General features: G+C 49.2%; 1 protein-coding gene across 1 annotated transcript in view; it reads right to left on the minus strand.

Annotated features, from left to right (window-relative positions):
• Positions 1–17,891, minus strand: part of ACLY (ATP citrate lyase) — a 36,211-nt gene that overhangs the window by 12,297 nt on the left and 6,023 nt on the right. The window contains exons 5-18 of the mRNA XM_006901645.1: positions 17,589–17,668; positions 16,072–16,202; positions 15,226–15,344; positions 14,074–14,210; positions 13,491–13,552; positions 11,912–12,029; positions 10,581–10,735; positions 9,588–9,678; positions 8,478–8,507; positions 5,316–5,457; positions 4,883–5,051; positions 3,591–3,695; positions 2,587–2,783; positions 684–765 (exon numbers count right to left, since the gene is read on the minus strand). Of these exons, the coding sequence (XP_006901707.1) occupies positions 684–765; positions 2,587–2,783; positions 3,591–3,695; positions 4,883–5,051; positions 5,316–5,457; positions 8,478–8,507; positions 9,588–9,678; positions 10,581–10,735; positions 11,912–12,029; positions 13,491–13,552; positions 14,074–14,210; positions 15,226–15,344; positions 16,072–16,202; positions 17,589–17,668 (1,618 nt within the window). The remainder of the gene's footprint in view (positions 1–683; positions 766–2,586; positions 2,784–3,590; positions 3,696–4,882; positions 5,052–5,315; positions 5,458–8,477; positions 8,508–9,587; positions 9,679–10,580; positions 10,736–11,911; positions 12,030–13,490; positions 13,553–14,073; positions 14,211–15,225; positions 15,345–16,071; positions 16,203–17,588; positions 17,669–17,891) is intronic.

Below are 17,891 nucleotides of genomic sequence, written 5' to 3' on the forward strand. Positions count from 1 at the left end.
GCAAGGCTGAATTGTAAAGGGCAGTTCTCCCTGGGGCTCCCTTTCCTGATTTAGGGGAAATAAGATGATTAAGCATTAGACTGAGAGGCATAAGCAATGTATGGGGTTCTAGATCTTTCCAACTGATGTGTCTTTTTATCTAGCTTTCTAATGCCCACCGGATAGAGGTCATAAGCTGCTAGAACTGTTGAAACTAAAAAGTCTCCTTCACCAGAGGGTAAAAACACCTTCTTTTGGAACCAAAGGTCAGGGTTAAATAGCCACAACCTAGGCTCCAGTGTCTAGGAGACGGATTACCAGGGAATATGACTTTAAATGATACAGAAGCAAGTACTTGAATTTTTAAGAAATTTACAATTAAAAGGTTTTTCAATCAGTTTTGTTTTGTCTGTGAATATGCAAGGATTCTGAATCTCCATCTTACATACTTTGGGCATGTTGCCAGGAGAGACCAGTTTCTGGAGAGGAACCTGATGCTTGGAAAGTAGAGGGTCAACACAGGAGAAAAGACCATGGATGAAATGGACTGACACAGTGACTGTGGCAATGGGATGGTAAGGTTGGCTCAGGATATGGCAGGGTTCAGAGCTATTGTTCATAGGGCTGCTATGAGTGGTAGTCAACACATAACAACACCACCTAACAACAACATGTATGCTTTTTAAAAAACAAACACAACTCACCTCTCCAAGAACCACAATCATTTTAACTCCTGGTGTGTCTTGGTAACGTAAAACATGATCCATGAATGTTGAGCCAGGGTATCTGTCAAAAGCAAATAATACAGACAGGGTCATGGACTGATTATATCCTCCTAAAAATACAGTCTCTGGTGATTTAGTGATGAGGCATTGCACTGCTAACTCAAAAGCATGAGGTTCAAATCCACTAGCTACTGCGTGGAAGAGAGATGGGCACGCTCCTCCTGTGTGCTCTGGAAATCTGAGGGTGGGCTCTGAGTTCTGACTTAATAGTTCCTAATGACAACAACAATCCCCAAACACCTTCTATCTTACAAGAGATAAAAGGGACGAAAGGGAAAAAGAAAAAGGATCTCAGTAACATCAGGACAAACCTGCCAGGAGTGGGCTACAAAGATCCTTTTGGAGTCAGGTCCCGATGCTAGAAAGCGCCTCTACACTAGTGCAGGCCAGGACACACACACATACATGGGGATCTCCAAGGAATGCCTGGCCTACAGATACTGAAGGAACCAAGGGTCTTCAACAAGAAAAAGAAACAAGGGGACTTCCTCTAGAGATAGCACTGAATTTGGACTTCAGGCCTTCTAATCTATGAGAGAATAATTTCTTGGTAAAGCCACTCATTTGTGGTTTGCTCTGTGATAAGACTGGCTTTTTTTTTTGTGACTGGCTTCCAGTGAACAAAATGTTGTTGAACTGACTTCAAGGCTAGATGATGAAGAGCTTTTGCTTGCTTGCTCTTGAACTTGCAGGCCTGGGAACAAGCTGCCTTTAGTCTCAGCCTTCAGCTAATGACAGCCTCAGGAGAGAACCTCAGCCAGAACTGTCCAATCATATCCCTTCTGAATCCTGACCCATAGAAATAGCTCTCTTTAGTGAAAAAGAAATAGCTCTCATTGTTCCATGTGCCAAGCTAGTCCCAAAGAACACCAAGGTTAACATGTTGTCACCAGAAGTTCTTAGAAATGCAGCCAGGTTGCTCCTTGGAGGTGAGATTTTGGGGATATGTTATTAGGAGGAGCTAGTCCCTAGAGAAGGTAGAGAGTCACAGAAAAAGAGGAAGACCTTCAAGAAGATACACATTAACTGCAGCCAAGGGCTCAAGTGTACGAGTGGCTGAGGATGGCATGCAACCGGGCTATGTTCTGCTCGGCTGTACACAGGGTCATGATGAATTGGAACCAACTTGTTGGCACCTAATAGCTATTACAGCAATTTGCAAAAAGAAAAGTGGATTCAAACCAAGCAGAGCATTGTGTGCTCAACAGCATAAAAATTCCAAGAGGACAATACAATATGTAGGAGGGTCCTTTTTCACCCAGATATTCTACCCAAAACAATCCTTGAAAACAGGGGATATTGACACGGTGACTCACTGTTCTCGAAGCTTTTTTTTTCTGAGCCACACAGTGGTAGTGATCATTGCCACAGTAGTGGTAATTCACAATGAACTTGTTAAGTGCCCGGCCCTATGTTGGGTACTTTATATACTTGATCTCATTTAGTCCTCCCATCAACCTCACTGGGGGGAAGAGGGTGCTCTAATTTCTATATGTAGGGATGCTGCAGAGAAGGTAAGCAGCCTGTCCAAGTAAGTAGGTAAATAGGTTTTCAAGCCCTGGGGCTCAATTTCAGACCTGGCCCTTACAACTCTACACCCTGCTGCCCCTCAATGGCCCCAATTCGGACACTAGAAAAAATGACTACAATGCCCAAACACATCAAAAAAAACAACTTATCTGCATTTTCTGATTTTCTGCTGATGTCAGGACTGCAGCAAGAGCAGATCCCATCTGATTGACATATTAGTGATCCTGTGGACCTGACAACCAGTGGCAGCAACATTAAGGACCCAGCACCTTGCTTCTGACTCACTGCTCACCTGTCCCCACCAATGGCCACACCTTCATAGACGCCATCTGTGGTCCGGGAGATGATATTATTGAGTTCGTTGGACATGCCTCCAGAGCGTGATACGTAAGCCACGCTGCCGGGGCGGTATAACTTGGAGGCCAGGATGTTGTCCAGCATCCCACCTGTATTACCAATCTTAAAGCATCCAGGTTTGATGCCTCCAACCTGCAGGGGCAGAACCAGCAGTCAAGGAGAGGAGGAGGGAGGAAAGATGAGACCCCAACCAAGAGCTCAGGGGAATCACCAAGTCTTACATTACCTTCCCAGCCCATCCTGGCCAGGCTAGGAAGGAAACAACCAAGAGAACACATACCTGCTTGTACCTGCCCACTGGAGTTTGTGCTTAGGAGACTCTTTTTACTTCTTCAATAAACAAAGAGAAAGAGTCTCAAAGGTAAAATGTGCTTTATTATTGCCAATGATGTAATATTAGGGGTTAAACTGCCTCTCTTGCTCCAAAGGAGCTGAAGCACTGTGTAAGAGTCGCTGGCCTATAATACAGAAGGTATGCTTCTCTGCTAACAATGCCCCCTGCCTCTGAAATGGAAGGTTCTACTTTAGGACAAAACCCTTAAGCTTCCTCTGGCAGATTTTTAATGCTATAAGTTAAGTAAAACCAAAGAATAAAAATTTTCTCAAAAATCACAAAGCCAATTCCTCTTACTTGAAGATCTTTGGGTTAAAGAATAATGCCTTTATTCAATATTTGATTCATAGCTGAATGAATAAGTAAAGCCAATTCCATGGGGGTGAGCAAGCACGAAAATAAAGTACTTCTCCCGAGCCCCTTGAAAGTGTAAAGGTGACAGAGACTGGGCAGAGCCTTTTAAACTGTAACGTTCCGTTCAGGGGATCCCACCTGGAATCCCTCAGGGCAGTTTCAGAGTGACAGAGTCTATAGTAGATGACTTTCCTGAACGTTTTACCATAGCCTCGGATATAAAAGAAGAGGCTTCTTTTGGGGGAACTCACAGTGGCAGGTCCAATGATGGTCACTCCCTTCTCATCTGCCTTCTTGATCAGCTTCCTCGTGAGGGCTTCTGGGATGCCTTCAGCTATGATGGCAATGGTCCGGATCTAGAGGGTGGGAATAGGTCCATTCTGTTAACTTTCTGCTTCAGATAGGGCAATCTGGCAGCAAATGCTCAAGAACCCATCCCTCTAAATGCCCTGAGCCCCATTCAAGGCTCCAAGAACTGAGCAGTACTAACATCATTAACTATTAACCTTCTTCCCATAGGCCTCTCTGATCACTCCAATGCTCTCCCAGAAAGAGAGGTAGGGGACAACTGGTCAACCTCAGAGCAGTTCTATAACCAAGTAGGGAAAGGGGGGCAAGTCACAGAAAGCAAATGGTCAATAAAGGCTTTAAAAAGTGCATCTCAGATAATAATTAAAATAAGGAAATTACATTTGACAAACAGGAATATGTTTTAAATGCAAACATTCCCTGCTGGCAAAGTTGCACAGAAGCTGACACTCTCAAACTACAGATGAGAGCTGACAGCAGAAGAATTTTCCTAGAGGTACCCAGGCAGAGTGGATCAGTGACTCAGGGGAAATAACTAAGGATACTGTGTGCAAATGGTAATCGAGGGACCATCATCAGAAGACCTGAAACAGCAAAAATGGGGTTCCTAATCAATTTATTGATGTGGGAAGAATAAGTGAAGAAAGCAGAGTGTAACACAGACTACTACTCTATCTGTTCAGAGCCATACAAAGGTATGGACAGGGATAGACAGCTCCTCAGTACCCACAAGGGACGGGCGGCAGGACTCCTGTCAGATACCAAGAATCTGAGGATGCACATAACCGACACATCTTCCATATGCTTTGAATTATCTCCAGGTTACTTACAATTCCCAGTAAAATGCAAATGAGATGGGCATATAAATAAAGGCTCACTCAGCCTTTGAGGATTGCTTTGCCAGTTTAATTTCTACATCTCCCAACATGACCCCTCCCCATGTTTCTGAGACAAAGGACTTGAGGTATTATCTATTCTTCTTTATCAATTTGTAAATTATGCAACACTGTCAAGAAAGAAGAGGCAGTCTCTGGTAGCAGAGAAGGCCCGAGGGGCCAGAGGACTGAACTGACTCTGGGTCCCTGGCCATGTCCAGTCCTGCCTGCACTCAGTAATTAGCCTATCTTCAAAAGATTAGATGTCTCCAACTGCTCTGACCCAAATAGGCCTCTCCCAAATCCCAAGTCCTTTGTCCCAGGTAGCAGTAACTCTGCCTCAGAGCCTGCAGACTGACCTGTGCATAATTCATGGTTTCTATGGTACTGTCATAAGCTGAGCGCAGTGAGGCAAAGTTGATCAGCACATCTACTTCTGGGTGTTTCCTCATGGCGTCAGCCATGTTCTTGAAGACAGGGATCAGGATCTCCTTGTGACCCCAGTAAAACTTCTGCTTGTGGTCCCCACTGCAAGAAGGGGGGGGAACTTAGAACACTTGTGAAGGTGTCAGGTCCAGGAGCTTTTCCTGTCTTTGCAGAGCTAGGGAGGTAGAAGCTAAGTGGACAACTTCACCCAGAAGGTGGATGGAAAAAGAGCTCTCCCAGGAACAGCCAGCACCCCAATTCCTGAAGTGGGTGGGCCTTTCCCTGAAAAGTGGGTCCCTAGTCTTTATCTCAGCAGAATGAGGGTTATGATGAGGTCCTTAAGCCCCCTGGTAGGGTGAGACTCACGTGAATGGGTAGACCATGGCGGCCACGGAGGGTTCATCTCGGGAGCACACGTAGTCAAAGTCCAGCATGCCTTGCACAGCCCGAGTCTGCATGCCCCACACGATGGCCTTGGTGTGGCGGCTGAAGAGTGTGGTGCTCTTTCCTGGTAGGCAAAGACACAGAGAGTGCACCCAGAATACACCTGCTGGTAAGCTCACAGGGGCAGGAGCTGCCCACCAGACCCGCTATACCCGAGGACAGGGACGGTGGCTCATCAGAACTGCAAAGGAAGGTCAGAGGCACAAGCCTGAGAACCTGGGCAAGAGCCACAAATTTCTTCTGGAAGGAGGTGGCAAAGAGAGCAAAATGAGCCAAGTCGACTTGTCTGATTGGAAAATAGCTTTCAATGAAGGGACAAAAGACTCCCCACATGAGAACAGGCCCCACAGGTGAACACTCCAAAGAGGACAATTCCTACAGGGCCTTAATGTCACAGGAAAAGGCATTATCAGCCTCCTGCTTACATGTAAATCAAGTCTTGCCAAACTCTTTTTAGAACTGTTGTTGCTGCTGTTATGTGCTGCTTGCGACTCACAGGGACCCTCAGTACAATAGCCCTAAACCCTGCTCTGTCCTGTGCCGACACACCCACCCCATTACGCCAGTCACTGAATCAATCCGCCTCATAGAGGGTCTTTCCCTCCTGTGCTTTCCCTCTGCGCTGACCCTCCCAAGCATGACACTGTTCTCCCAAGCATGATGTCCCTCTCCAAGGATCTGTCCCTCCTTGCAACATGTCCAAAGTATGTCAGACGAAGCCTCAGAATTCTTGCCTCCAAAGAGCAGCCTTGTTTAACCCTCTCCAGGATGAACCTGTTTGGTTTCTTGGCAGTCCATGGTACATTCAATACTCTTCTCCAGCACCACAGCTCAAAGGCGTCAATTTTTAGAACAAGAGGGAGGGAAATGTCAAGCTTCTCCCAATTCTGGTGGCCTCAGAACTTTCAACTCTCAATAGCCCTTGTCTCCCTTAACCAGGTCAGGGTTTGAGTTCTCATGAACTCCAAGTCCACCTGGGTGCAAGGAAGAGGTCTGCTGCTTTCTGGAGCTGCAGGTGACAGGCAGACTTCATACCCAAGGCAGCTGTGCTTGGGCTCTGAGGAGAGCGCAGCTCCCCTTCGCCCATCTAGCACACAGTTCTTTCTGGCTCAGACAATGCTCCGGACATGGACACTAAAGAGATGAGGGTCAAAAGAAGGGAGCAAAGCAGCTAGCACAAGTGCATCCCTAAGCCTGAAGGGACCCACGACCACCTGCTGAGAGCCTTCCATTCAGCTCCACAGAGATCTAGGAGGAGGCAAGCAACCTGCGGGGAAGTGCCCAGGTGCCCCAGGGAGCGATGCAAGCTGCTCAGTGGCATCTGGTATTAATTAAACTCTGGACCAGTGCAGGCTTGGCTAACCAAGGTCTAATGAAATAAATTTCATAGATCATTTCTCAAGGCATTCTCAAGCCCTCCAGGCTGGCTGTACATTAAACTCTTCCTGACAGAAAGTCCAGATTTTACAAATACCTGGGATTTACTGTCACTGGAACTCATCTGGGTCCCTGTGATTCATGAGATCACAGAACAAGGAAAGTCACCTAATCCGGTTCCCTCAACTTTCAGCCCCAGGAAATTGACATCAAATGACAAATCCTAAGTCATTGAGCATCAGAGCCAGGATTTTGGAATAATTTACAATACAGTTCAGCTGTGCAACTGAGGGTGGAGGGAAAAGTGAAGTCAGTGCTAATGGGCTTTGATCCTTCCCAATGATGATGCCGGTGTCACAAACACCCTGTAACAGAAACCCACCCTACCCCCAGGCAGGACCAAAAAGTGGTTCTTCCTCAAAGAAACCAAAACTGAAAGGGGCCCACCAGCAGTAGGGGAAACTGAGAACCAGGCTTCCCCCAACTCCTCCCGTGAGGCTCCTGGCAGGCTCCACTGAGGGGAGAATACTAGGCACTGGTTGTCTTCCTGTGTGTTTCTTCTCCCCTCTTAGCAGAGCTCCAGGACTAACAAGGACAGAGCTACTCAGGGCTGTTTGTGATTTCAGGTAACAAGGGATCTTGTCACAGGCAGCAAACACAGAGATAAAAGGCAGCTTGGGTCAAAGGGCCACAGCAGCTCTCCCAGTGGCTTTTCTGAACCACTCCATCTCTTTCTCTTAACAAGAGGCCAAGGGTCATCTTGAGGACACAAGCTTCTCCCACAGCCCTACAAAATCTCCCACTGCCGTGGCTTTCTAAAAGTGCAATGGAAGCTCCACGCTTGGAACACAGAACTCAGTTCAAGAGGCAAACGTGCATGTTGCTGCAAAGCTGCTGTCCAACAGATTCTGCCTGATGGTGGCCCGTGAGTGCAGCACAGAACTGCTCCATGGGATTTTCAGGGCTGAGATTTCTTGGTGGCAGAGGACTAGTCTGTCTTCTGGGGATCTCTGGGTGGGTCCAAACCACCAACCTTTCAGCTTGTATCAAGTGCTGAACTGTTTATTCCACTCAGTGATTCCACGTGTGGGGCCATGTAGCACGCAACTAACTGTCCACTGTGGCCCATGGCCTCATCCACTGGACAAAACCCAGATCTTTTCCAGTTTCCCAGTTGCACACACAATTTCCCAGTCTGCACACACTTCCAGCCCTAGCTCTCTCATCTATCTTGTTCTTCCACCAAAAACGTGTCCTTGCTACCAGAAGCTCTGGGACGAAGTCAGTATTGGAGAGGCTGAAGCAAGGAAAGCAAAAACTCAGTGATATCATGAGAAGCAAATGAATGGAGTGAGCCGTGGCAGTGTGCCCCCTGCTCTCAGCCACCTCATCTTCAGTTTTGATGGCGCCCCTCTCTGCTCTCCGAGACTGTGCCGGGCTCTGGCTCCACTGCAGCCTCCACCCCCTCCCCAGCTCAGAGCCACAGGGGGATGCACAGGAGGAGAGCAGTGAGGGGCACACATACAAAGCAGGGTGGGACGAAAGGAAGACTAGGGTTTGGGGACAGGCCACACTGAGGGAGAGGGAGGGATAGAAAATATATCAGACAACACGGCAACTCGCCAAGGGAGGGGGAACAAAGCACACGAGAAAATGCTAACTGAAAACAAAGCCACAAATGGTACGGGGTGAGGGCGGGCAGCCTACCTTGCAGGGTTCTTGGACTTGGGACTGAATCTGTTAAAGAAAATGACCAAGGCAACTGAGTGACCGTCTGACAGCTGGAGGTTTTGGTGGGAGAGGGTGGGAGCAGTTGCGGGGCCTGTGGACCAGCCTCCCAGGGCAAGGCCCTCACAGTTCCTGATCTGCTCCACACAGCCAAGGAGGAAGGCCAGCAGTAGAGGTGGAAGCGTCCAATGACAGAGCAGAGAACCAAAGGGGTGGAGGTGGGGAAAAAGCAATGCAAAGGGCCAGGAGAACAAAGGCTGGGAGAGGGGACAGAACAGAGGCCTTCCCAGGCCAGGTGGCCCCTGGACAGACAGCAGGGTGCCCTAGCTGGCCCTGCCCCACATTCTTAATGTCGATCACTGTCTGTTCCAGGGAAGCACAATGATAGACCAGGGTGAAGACAAGGACTGTCACCCCACAATGTGCAGACAGAGCTGCTGGTGTGGGGATATCAGGACAGTGACTTCAAAGACCAAAACTCTGGAGCTAGGGTCAGTATTTCACCAAATGCCTTCGACAAGCTATGCAGCAGGAAGAACCTGCCCAGGTGGCATTGGCTGAGTGACACCAGTCATCTGCACGGGCTGACTGGCAGGGATTGTCTTTAATAGGTCAGCTGGGAGCAGTGAGTCAGGCAAAGCTCAGACAGATTGGTCATAACCTGTTTTCTTACGGTGGGCTCACGGGGGTGGGAACACTCTGGTAAGAGCCCGAAGGTGACAGAGGTGAGGAAAGACTCACTGCCGACTCACTGCCGTAGGAGCTTGCTCTGTCGTCGTGAGCTCATTCTGCTGTGAGCTCCATGCTTCCCAGTTTCCCTGCCTGGCCCATACTCCCTCCCGGAAAGAAAGGGAGTGGAAGACAAGAAGTGGGAGTGAGGTGATCAGGTATGCTAAAGTCCTCAGGATCAGGAGATCCTGATCCACCTCAGTCTCAGTACCCTCCTATCCCATCGCCCAGGCCTCTACAGTGAAGCCCAAACCACTTTCCAACACCTCTGCCAACTCAGATAGGTACAGGAGGGAAAGTGGCACAGGATAAGTGCCTGGCACCACCCCCTGTACTGTGCAGAGACCTGTGGGGGGTTACCTTGTGGTATGGCAGGCTTGGCCTTCTTGGCAGGAGCCACGTCATCAGCCCTGGACTCGGAAAAAGATGCTGTTCTGCTGGGGGCAGGAGTCTAAGGTTAGAGAAGGAAAGAGACAACGAATTATGTGGAGCAGGAGGAAAATAAACCAGTCAGCCAGTGTCCTAAACAGCACTGTTCCTAACAAGCTTCTTCCCAAACTGCTGAGTATTGTCCCTATGTTATAGCAGAGTATACTGAGGGTCTCAGTGGGTAAGATACCTGCCACAGCTTCTTCCCTACAAAAGTAACAGGGCCTGGAGTTGACTTGTAAGACCCTTGTTCTTTCCATTTTACTACCTTGACTAGGAGGGAGTTCTAGTTGCCTAGAGGGTGAAGCATAGCCCTGTCAACCCAAAGGCAGGTGGTTCAAATCCATCAGCTGCTCCAGGAGAGAAAGATGGGCACTCTCCTCCTGTGCAATTTACAGCTTCTGAAAACTCACTAAAGGGTCAGCTATGAGTTGGTTCCAACTTGATGGCACATAGGAACCACCATCCTGAAAAAAACTGGCAGCAATCCAGGAATCAATAATGCCTTAACTCCCTAACCCCTTCCGTCCTCTTCTCCACAGAGAGTACAGCCAGAGTGCTCCTTAGAGCAAGGATGAAGTCTTATCTCACATACTTTGGGACGTTGCTAGGAAGGGCTATTCCTTGGATAGGGACGTCATGCTTGGAAAGGTAGAAGGGTCAGCAAAAGAGATGAAGACCCTCAACCAGGTGGACTGACACAGTGACTGCAGCCATTAGCTCAAGTGTATCAGAGATGGTGAGGACCACATGGGATAGGACAGGGTTCAGGTCTGTTGTTTATAGAGTCACTATTGAGTTGTACTTGAATCAAATGCACCCAATAACTTCATGTCTCAATGCCTACTAATGAAATATTCAGAAGTGTGGGTGTCAGCTAAGACTAGGAGGTTCCTTTAAGAAGAGAGGAAGGCTGATGCCTACCGATGTGCTTCCACTGGCATTGAGGAGAAAGTTTGCAGTGTGGGCCGCTGTGGGTGGCTGATTAGGGATGGGCCGGTGACCCAGGGCCATGCCCACGATAGCTGTCATGTGAGTCTCGGTACCAAACACATGGATGGGGATTCCAGTGGTCTTACCTGGGGGAGAAGGGAAAAAAATCTATTATTCTGGCCTACAGATCTGAGTCTGGGCCCACGTGACTCTGCAAAGGTCCCTCTAAGTCTATGCTTTCTGTGCAAAACCACTCAGGACAAATCAGCTGTCACATTTTTCACTACCAGACAAATCTCTGTTAAGACCACCGGCTGATAACAACAGCAAGAAATTGCTCAACTGACAAGTCTCATGTGACCAAAAGCACTCCCCACTCCCTCCAGCATGGCCAGCTCCAGCTCTCCCACCCCTCAGCCTCCAGCATCCACATTCTCAGTGCTCTAGCTCTTTCCACCTCCTTGGTCCTAACCCCCGTAGACTCGTTCCCTGTGAACTCTGGCTAGAGGTCTCCTGTCCCAGATCTACATCTCACTGTTCTCTTGTCACTCAGCTCAGCCCAGCGTCAGTGCCAGCTCATGAAGAAGGCTGTCCTTGATCTCTAACACCAGTCCTGTGTTCACTGTATAGCTATCTGATTGCAACTTGTTCATGTGATTAGTACTTGTTTAATATCCCAAACATGAGAACATGACTTAGCAACACTAATTTTGCTGTCCCCAGGGTCTGGCTCTCAGCACATACTCAGTTTTAGGTGGACAAATGAAAACTAGGACTTAAGAGTCACTTCAGGTGATTTACATGAGGTTAGCGTTTGCATTGAGCTCTGATGGCCTTATAAGGAGGTGCACTGCTAACCCAAAGGCAGGTGGTTCAAATCCACCAGCAGCTTCCAAGAGAAATACAGTCAATCTCCTCCCATGGGATTTACCGCCTCTGAAAACCTACTGGAGGGTCAGCTATAAGTCAGTTCCAACTCAACAGCACACAGTGTTTGCCACGGATACCAAAGTTGAAAAATGGAGGGATGGAAAGGTTTCTCTCTTCAGTTAGGAGCGGGCATGCCTGCTGAACATGAGTGTCTTATTCCTGTGACCTTGCTGTGACTTCCCATGCAAATTGCTTTTAGTGATGGGAGCTGCATATCCTGAAATTTAGGACAGGGACACTGTGTTCCAGAGGATGGAGAGAGTGAATACAAGAGCGTCAGAGGGCACTGGTCCAAAGCTGGCATATTCAGAAAACAGAGTGGGCAAGCACAGGAGGCCAAAGGCCAGCCCTCCCAACACAGAGTAAGAGAAAGCAAAGGTTTCCCAGCTTACCGACTTCTCCCATTACTCGCAAGCCCTCCTGGTAGTTGGGGCCACCTCTCCGGACAAAGATAGTGACCTCATGATCTTTTAGAGGACCCTGGAAATCTCGAATTGCTCTCACAATGCCCTGAAGCAAAAAGAAATGGCAGAGACTGTGCTCAGACAAGGTAGACATGAATCAAAGATTTATAATCACTGTAAACAAATATGGGAGCTCTGATGGCCTAGTAGTGGTAAAGAATTATACTGCCAACCCAAAAGCACATGGTTCAAATCCATCAGCTGCACTGCAGGAGAATGAGGGGCAATCTCCTCCTACGTAATTTATAGCCCCTGAAAATCCAGTGGACAGTCAGCTATGACTTGGTTCTGATTCAATGGTACATAACAACATAAACAAATGTATCAGCACATACATCAAGTGCAGCTTCTCATTAAGTATGGCAAGCCCAGAAAGGACCTTTTTTTTTTTGGTACGTGTGGACTGGACAATCCATAAGCAACTCCAAGGCCTAGGACCTGTGACGAACTGTGATGTGGTTGAGGTGAGAATGTGGAGGCCATTGCCAATGCCAGCACGTGCCTCTCGTGGTTTCATCTGCAGTTGTTCTTGTTATCTTACTGCAGTTGGCTTGGGGAGGGAGGGAGGTAACATACCAGGAACCTATGCAAGAGTCTGAGTTATCAGGATATTATAGTCTTTGTAAGTAAGTGCCAACATCCTACAAAAGCCTCTTCATGTGGTGTAGGGAACAGCCCTTGCAATGAGTATTAACTTGGGGGGAAACCACGGATAGGAAAGGGGTATTATCAGCTCTGTCTCTCCAGCTAGAGGGCTTGTTTGCTAAGCTTTGTCCCAAAGTATTTCTCCGAAAGCTTGACAATGTCTCCCTGTCACTGGTGTTGTCTTACCAAGGATTCACCTCTTTCGGATCTCTGTTGTAGCAGGAATAGGTAGGAGACCCTACGTTAGGCAGAACTGAGGAGGCCTGGTCCGCTCTTGCTGAGAGCAGTTTCGAGGTTGATGTTTAAAACGCATGAGCCTTCAGATGCTGGCACACTCATTAATCTGACAGTAAGGGATAAAAGGCTTCCTGAGGAGGTTCCCTGACAGGGTGGCTCTTGAGACACACTAGCTCTGCTAGCCTTGCTGACAGTCACATTTCTACTAACCAAGTGTCCACACCTGTGTCCAGGCTGATGACACTCTGGCTCGATGAGCACCCAAAACGCCCTTCTCACCCGCCTTTCAGAGGAGGAACGGAGGGCTGGGAGGACAAAGACTGGGAACTGCAGAGAGCAGGGGATTTCACCAAGTGCTGAAGGGAGGGTCCTCTGAACCAATGATGAAAGGGAAGACGGGAAAAGGCTGCCTTTGCCCAGTTCTGATGGGACAAGTCCAGTTCAGTGAGCCCATAAGCACACAGCTCAGATCCAGACCTCCTATTCCAGGTTTTCTGTGCTCCCCCAAATTGGAGCCTGGGCCTCCCTGGACCAGAAGCTCGTGGAGACACACTCTGCCTCAAACCTTGCTGACAAGCTCCTTTCCCCGATTCCCAGCAGCTCATTGTCCACTGTGGTTGGTTACCTTGAAAGTGGCAGCCACATTGGTGAAGTTTGCAATGCTACCTCCGATGATGAGGATCTTACCTGGTTTGGAATAGGAGACACAGGAATTAGAAGCTGGAGCTGAGCATCTTTCTCAGAAATCTGGCTAAGGAGCTATCCTCTCTCCCTCAGCTCTTCAGAGGTTTGAGGCAGGGGAAGAACAGATGGTTCTCCCTTGAGGCCCATTTGGCCATATCCAGTCAACTGTTCATCATCTACACCACTGAGCAGGTGGTAAATCTAAACCCTCAGTCTCTCCAGCATTCCTTGTTGGCATTCTGGATGCCTGTGACTGGGCCCCGCACCCGCCTCAACAGGTATAAGGACCCAAACACTAGACAGGTGGGAGAGGGAGCCTGGGAACCAACCCTTGCCTCTTGCCCTTCAGAAGTGTCCCCATCTTCTTAGAGATGCTGCCACAGCCTCTTGTGCAGTCAAGGAAGCTGAGGTCTTACAGGAAAGTGATTAGCTCAAGGCTTCAAAGGCTCAGGACCACCATTTGGGTGGCTCCTAGCACGAAGCTGTTCCCAGTACCCTGCCCTGGAGAAGGGGGGTTGTCTCACCGTCTGGGTGCTTCTCTCGGGTCATGAGGGACAGGATCGTCTTGGCATAGTCATAGGTCTGCTGCTCGCTGGGAGCACCCGAGTACTCTCCATAGTTCGCCAGCTCGTTGACACCCCCCAGATCACAGATGGTGTCACTGCCAGGGAGATACCAAAGTCAGTGTCAGCTCCAGCTCTCGGCACAGAGAGCAAGCAACAGCCTGGTGCCAGGGAGGACACACAGATCCCCCTCCAGCAGCACCGAAGTCGGCCTGTGGTGCTGGTCAGGCAGAGCTCTGGTCTTCAGGCCAGTCACACCTGAACGTCACTGGCTCCTCCAGAGGCCTCTAGGCCATGCACTCTGCGCCAACCTCATGTCAACCCAAACCAGACCAGAAAACCACCACCGCGCGCACAAGACGCAAAGGAGCTGGGAAGTTGAGTCTGAACCCTGGTGTCTCTGTATGTGCCAAGAACTATACTCCATAAGGGTTTCAAAGATGAGACCTGTCAGTTCACCAGGTTTTCTTCCAGGGCACCTCAGGGCAGGTGTAAGCTACCAATCTTTCAGTCAGTAATCAATCCCTTACTTGTTTGTGCAATCACAAGGCTCTGGACCAGACAATGGCAAATGGCATGTAATATGCACAGCAAACAATTCCCCTCAATGTAAAGATACTAAAAAAAAAAGTACACCCCAGCAGCTGCAGAATCCCAAGGTTCACAGCCAGTAAAAAGGCCTGTCTGTGCACCAAGAAAAAGACCCATCTCACCACGTCTAGAAATGAGCCACTGCCATCTATCTGCTTGCACTTTAAGTAAAAAAATGTGATCACACAGTATGTAAGATCATGACCCTATATTTGTAAAATGTGGAAACACCCACTTAGGGCCACTAACACATCTTGAAGGGCACAGTGTTAACTGGGGGAGGGTGGGGAACTCCCATTTTCTAATTCATGTTCTATGTCTGCTGGGTGCACATTTCGAGCAGATCTCTGATAGGGGGATGGAAGACGACCAAGGCTGCAGGTGTCATGAGCACAGGGGCAGAGCTCTCAGTTCCCTTCCAAGGTGAGAACTGGAGGTCCCAAAGGTGGGAGAAGTGGGTCTTCCTACATGTAGAACCTGAGTAAGCCCAGCTAGTGCCCCATCGGCGCCCCTTCCAGTCACCTGTACACAACAGAGGCACCACCCCCAGCCACCATGGTCCAGATTCTCCCCTTGGGGTTCAGCAAGGTCAACTTCAGGCTTGCCCCACTTTTGGCATCCAGGTCTGCAATGTAGGCTTCCTAGAGACCAGACACAACAGGTGAGCCCTTGGGTTCCCCCCCTTCACAGATACCAGGACCCCCTCCCTTTCCCTGAACGCACATGAAGAGGTCACTTAGTCACCTTAAGGGTGAAGGAAAGAAAGGACTGTGTATGGTCCACTGAGTGTGTGAGGATAAAACTCAATGGTGTCAAGTATCACAAGTTCCCAAAGCCAGTCACTACCCAGAGCCAGCCTTGCAACTCTTCTCTCCCCTTTACTCTGTCCAAGCCCTGAGCCCCATTATGTCACCTCACTTCCACCCTGTGTCCCTGGTCCCCAATTCCTAGCACCTGGGAGGACCCTCTCATCACAAAGCCCCTCCTCTCCCAGGCTGCTTCTCAGAAGGCTGGTCCTGCTGTGAGGACTTGCCAGAGGAAGGGGTGGGAGGAGGCAATTAAAATTCTCATCAAGCGGCTGGAGAGAACAACCTTCCCGACATGATGAGGGGGAGCCACGTGGAATTATCAAGAAGCAACAAATCAGGTTAAGAGCCCAGGGAGGTTGATTGAGCACCAAGTCTGAAAGGGTTTCTGGCTGAGAGTCAGAGGCTCGGTGGACTCCCACCCCAACCCATTAGGGTTTTAAGAAAATTAAATGGCTCTTGTCCTTCCTTTCCCTGCCAAATATCTAGCTCAGAAGGGGGCCAAATGCTCATGTGAGGTGAGTCACTCTCCTAGGCCCTGTCTCTGGTCTGAACCACCTACCTCTGGGTAAGCCTCCCGTCCAAAGGGGGGAGGGAACTCAATGTCGCCCCATTTCACTTTGCAGATGTAGTCGGCTGTGGCATCCACCTTGGCAGCCAAGTCAAGGATGTAGACACCATCTTTGGTTACAACTACAAAGGACAAAGAAACAATCAAACACTGGGTCTCGATAGAAATGACCGTCTGTCCTCAAGTCTCTCTTTCAGTCCCCTCAGATGCCCCTCTCATGCTGTCCTATGCACAACTCCTTGAGCTATGAGAAACTACCATGGGCCTAGGGAGACTCAGCTTTCCCATCATAAAAGAAAAAAATAAATAAATCCTGCATGCCAACTCGTCTTCCGGGATGCAAAGGAGATGTGGCGGGGAAGTCTGTAGTGGTTGCTATGGCAATGCTGAGCCATCTTTATGAAATATACTACACAGCTCACTTTATTGTGTTCTTTTTCACACAGCTCACTTTGAATGGCTCACACTATTCATCCATCTACAACCCTGACATTACAAGCAATGCTTTAGGTAACACTGCTGTCAGAGCCCCCCGGGTATGTTCATCCAGGTTTCTGGGCTCAGCTGGGGAAGCCTTGGTATCAGGTGCAGTGGCACACCATGGGGAGCACTGGGCCCCCAGCCAGCAGGACTAATTTACTCCTGCCTCACTGGACATCCATCATCCTTCTCCCCCAGGGCCATTTAGCTAATTAAGTCAGCACACAGCCATCTGGTCCATTACGGGCCCATATCCTCAGTTAGAAATGGATTTGATTTCTCTGCTCCCTGGACTTTGCTCTGAGAAGTCCTGACCAGTGTGAGCCTGCACCGCTAGCCCCCTCAACTAGGGCCTGTAACCGGCAGAGCCTCAACGAGTCCGGACCCAGGGCTGTTCTTTGAAGGGGACAATGGAAAGATGGAGGGGTCAGCGCAGGAGACGAAGAACCTCAACAAGCTGGACTGACACAGTGACTGTAGCAATGGGCTCAAGGGTGTCAGAGCTGGTGAAGATGGCACAGGATAGGGCACGGTTCAGCTGCTGTTCATAGGTCACTGTGAATTGTACTTGACTCAACAACACCTAGCCACTTCTCAGTATAGACCAACTACCTACTCCAGCAGACACAGCACACCTGGACTGGCAGAAGAATGGGCACCAAGTGCAAAGAAGGGGCTGAAGGGACACACCAATGCAACGTAAGCCTGCTCTGAGACCTGGTGGAAGAGACTAACCCAGTAGCAGGAACAGCAAAGGGGCACCTGATCAAATTAAAATGGGAACTTTTCCAACACAGAGCAGGTCACGACCAAAAAGAGAAAATGAAAAGAGGTTGGAGTGGGTGAAAAAGAGGATTACGATTGTCTTCTGAGAGGTGAGGAACAGGAGCCTATGATAAAGGAGTAGGTGCACACACGTCTGTGCAATGTCAGGACCCTGGGTTCTAGCTCTCAGAAGGTCAAGGCCAGAGTTCTATAGCTGGTTACAACTGACCCTGTCCCATCCTCCCTCCAACAGAGGTAGTTACCAAGGGGGTTGATCTCGAGGTAGGTGAAGTACAGGTCCTCATAGAAATTGAAGAGGCCCGAGATAAAGCTGGCCAGGATTCTGGAAGGGGGAGAGAGGGAGTAGTGGGCATAGTCAGTCCTACAGCTTGGCAGCCTGGCACCCCCTCCCTGGCAGCAATCGCTCACTGCCATGACAGCTCTGCTTCCTGACATGGCCCCACTTGCCCCTCACGTCTTGCTTTCCTCTGCAAATCCTGCTCCCTGGTCATTGTTTTTACCACTGAGGCGGAAAGGAGCTGTCAAGTGGGGCTGGAGGAGGAAGC

This window comes from Elephantulus edwardii, unplaced genomic scaffold, assembly GCF_000299155.1.
Source record: "Elephantulus edwardii isolate Elephantulus edwardi_28Jun2011 unplaced genomic scaffold, EleEdw1.0 scaffold00340, whole genome shotgun sequence".
Taxonomy (NCBI): Eukaryota; Metazoa; Chordata; class Mammalia; order Macroscelidea; family Macroscelididae; genus Elephantulus; species Elephantulus edwardii.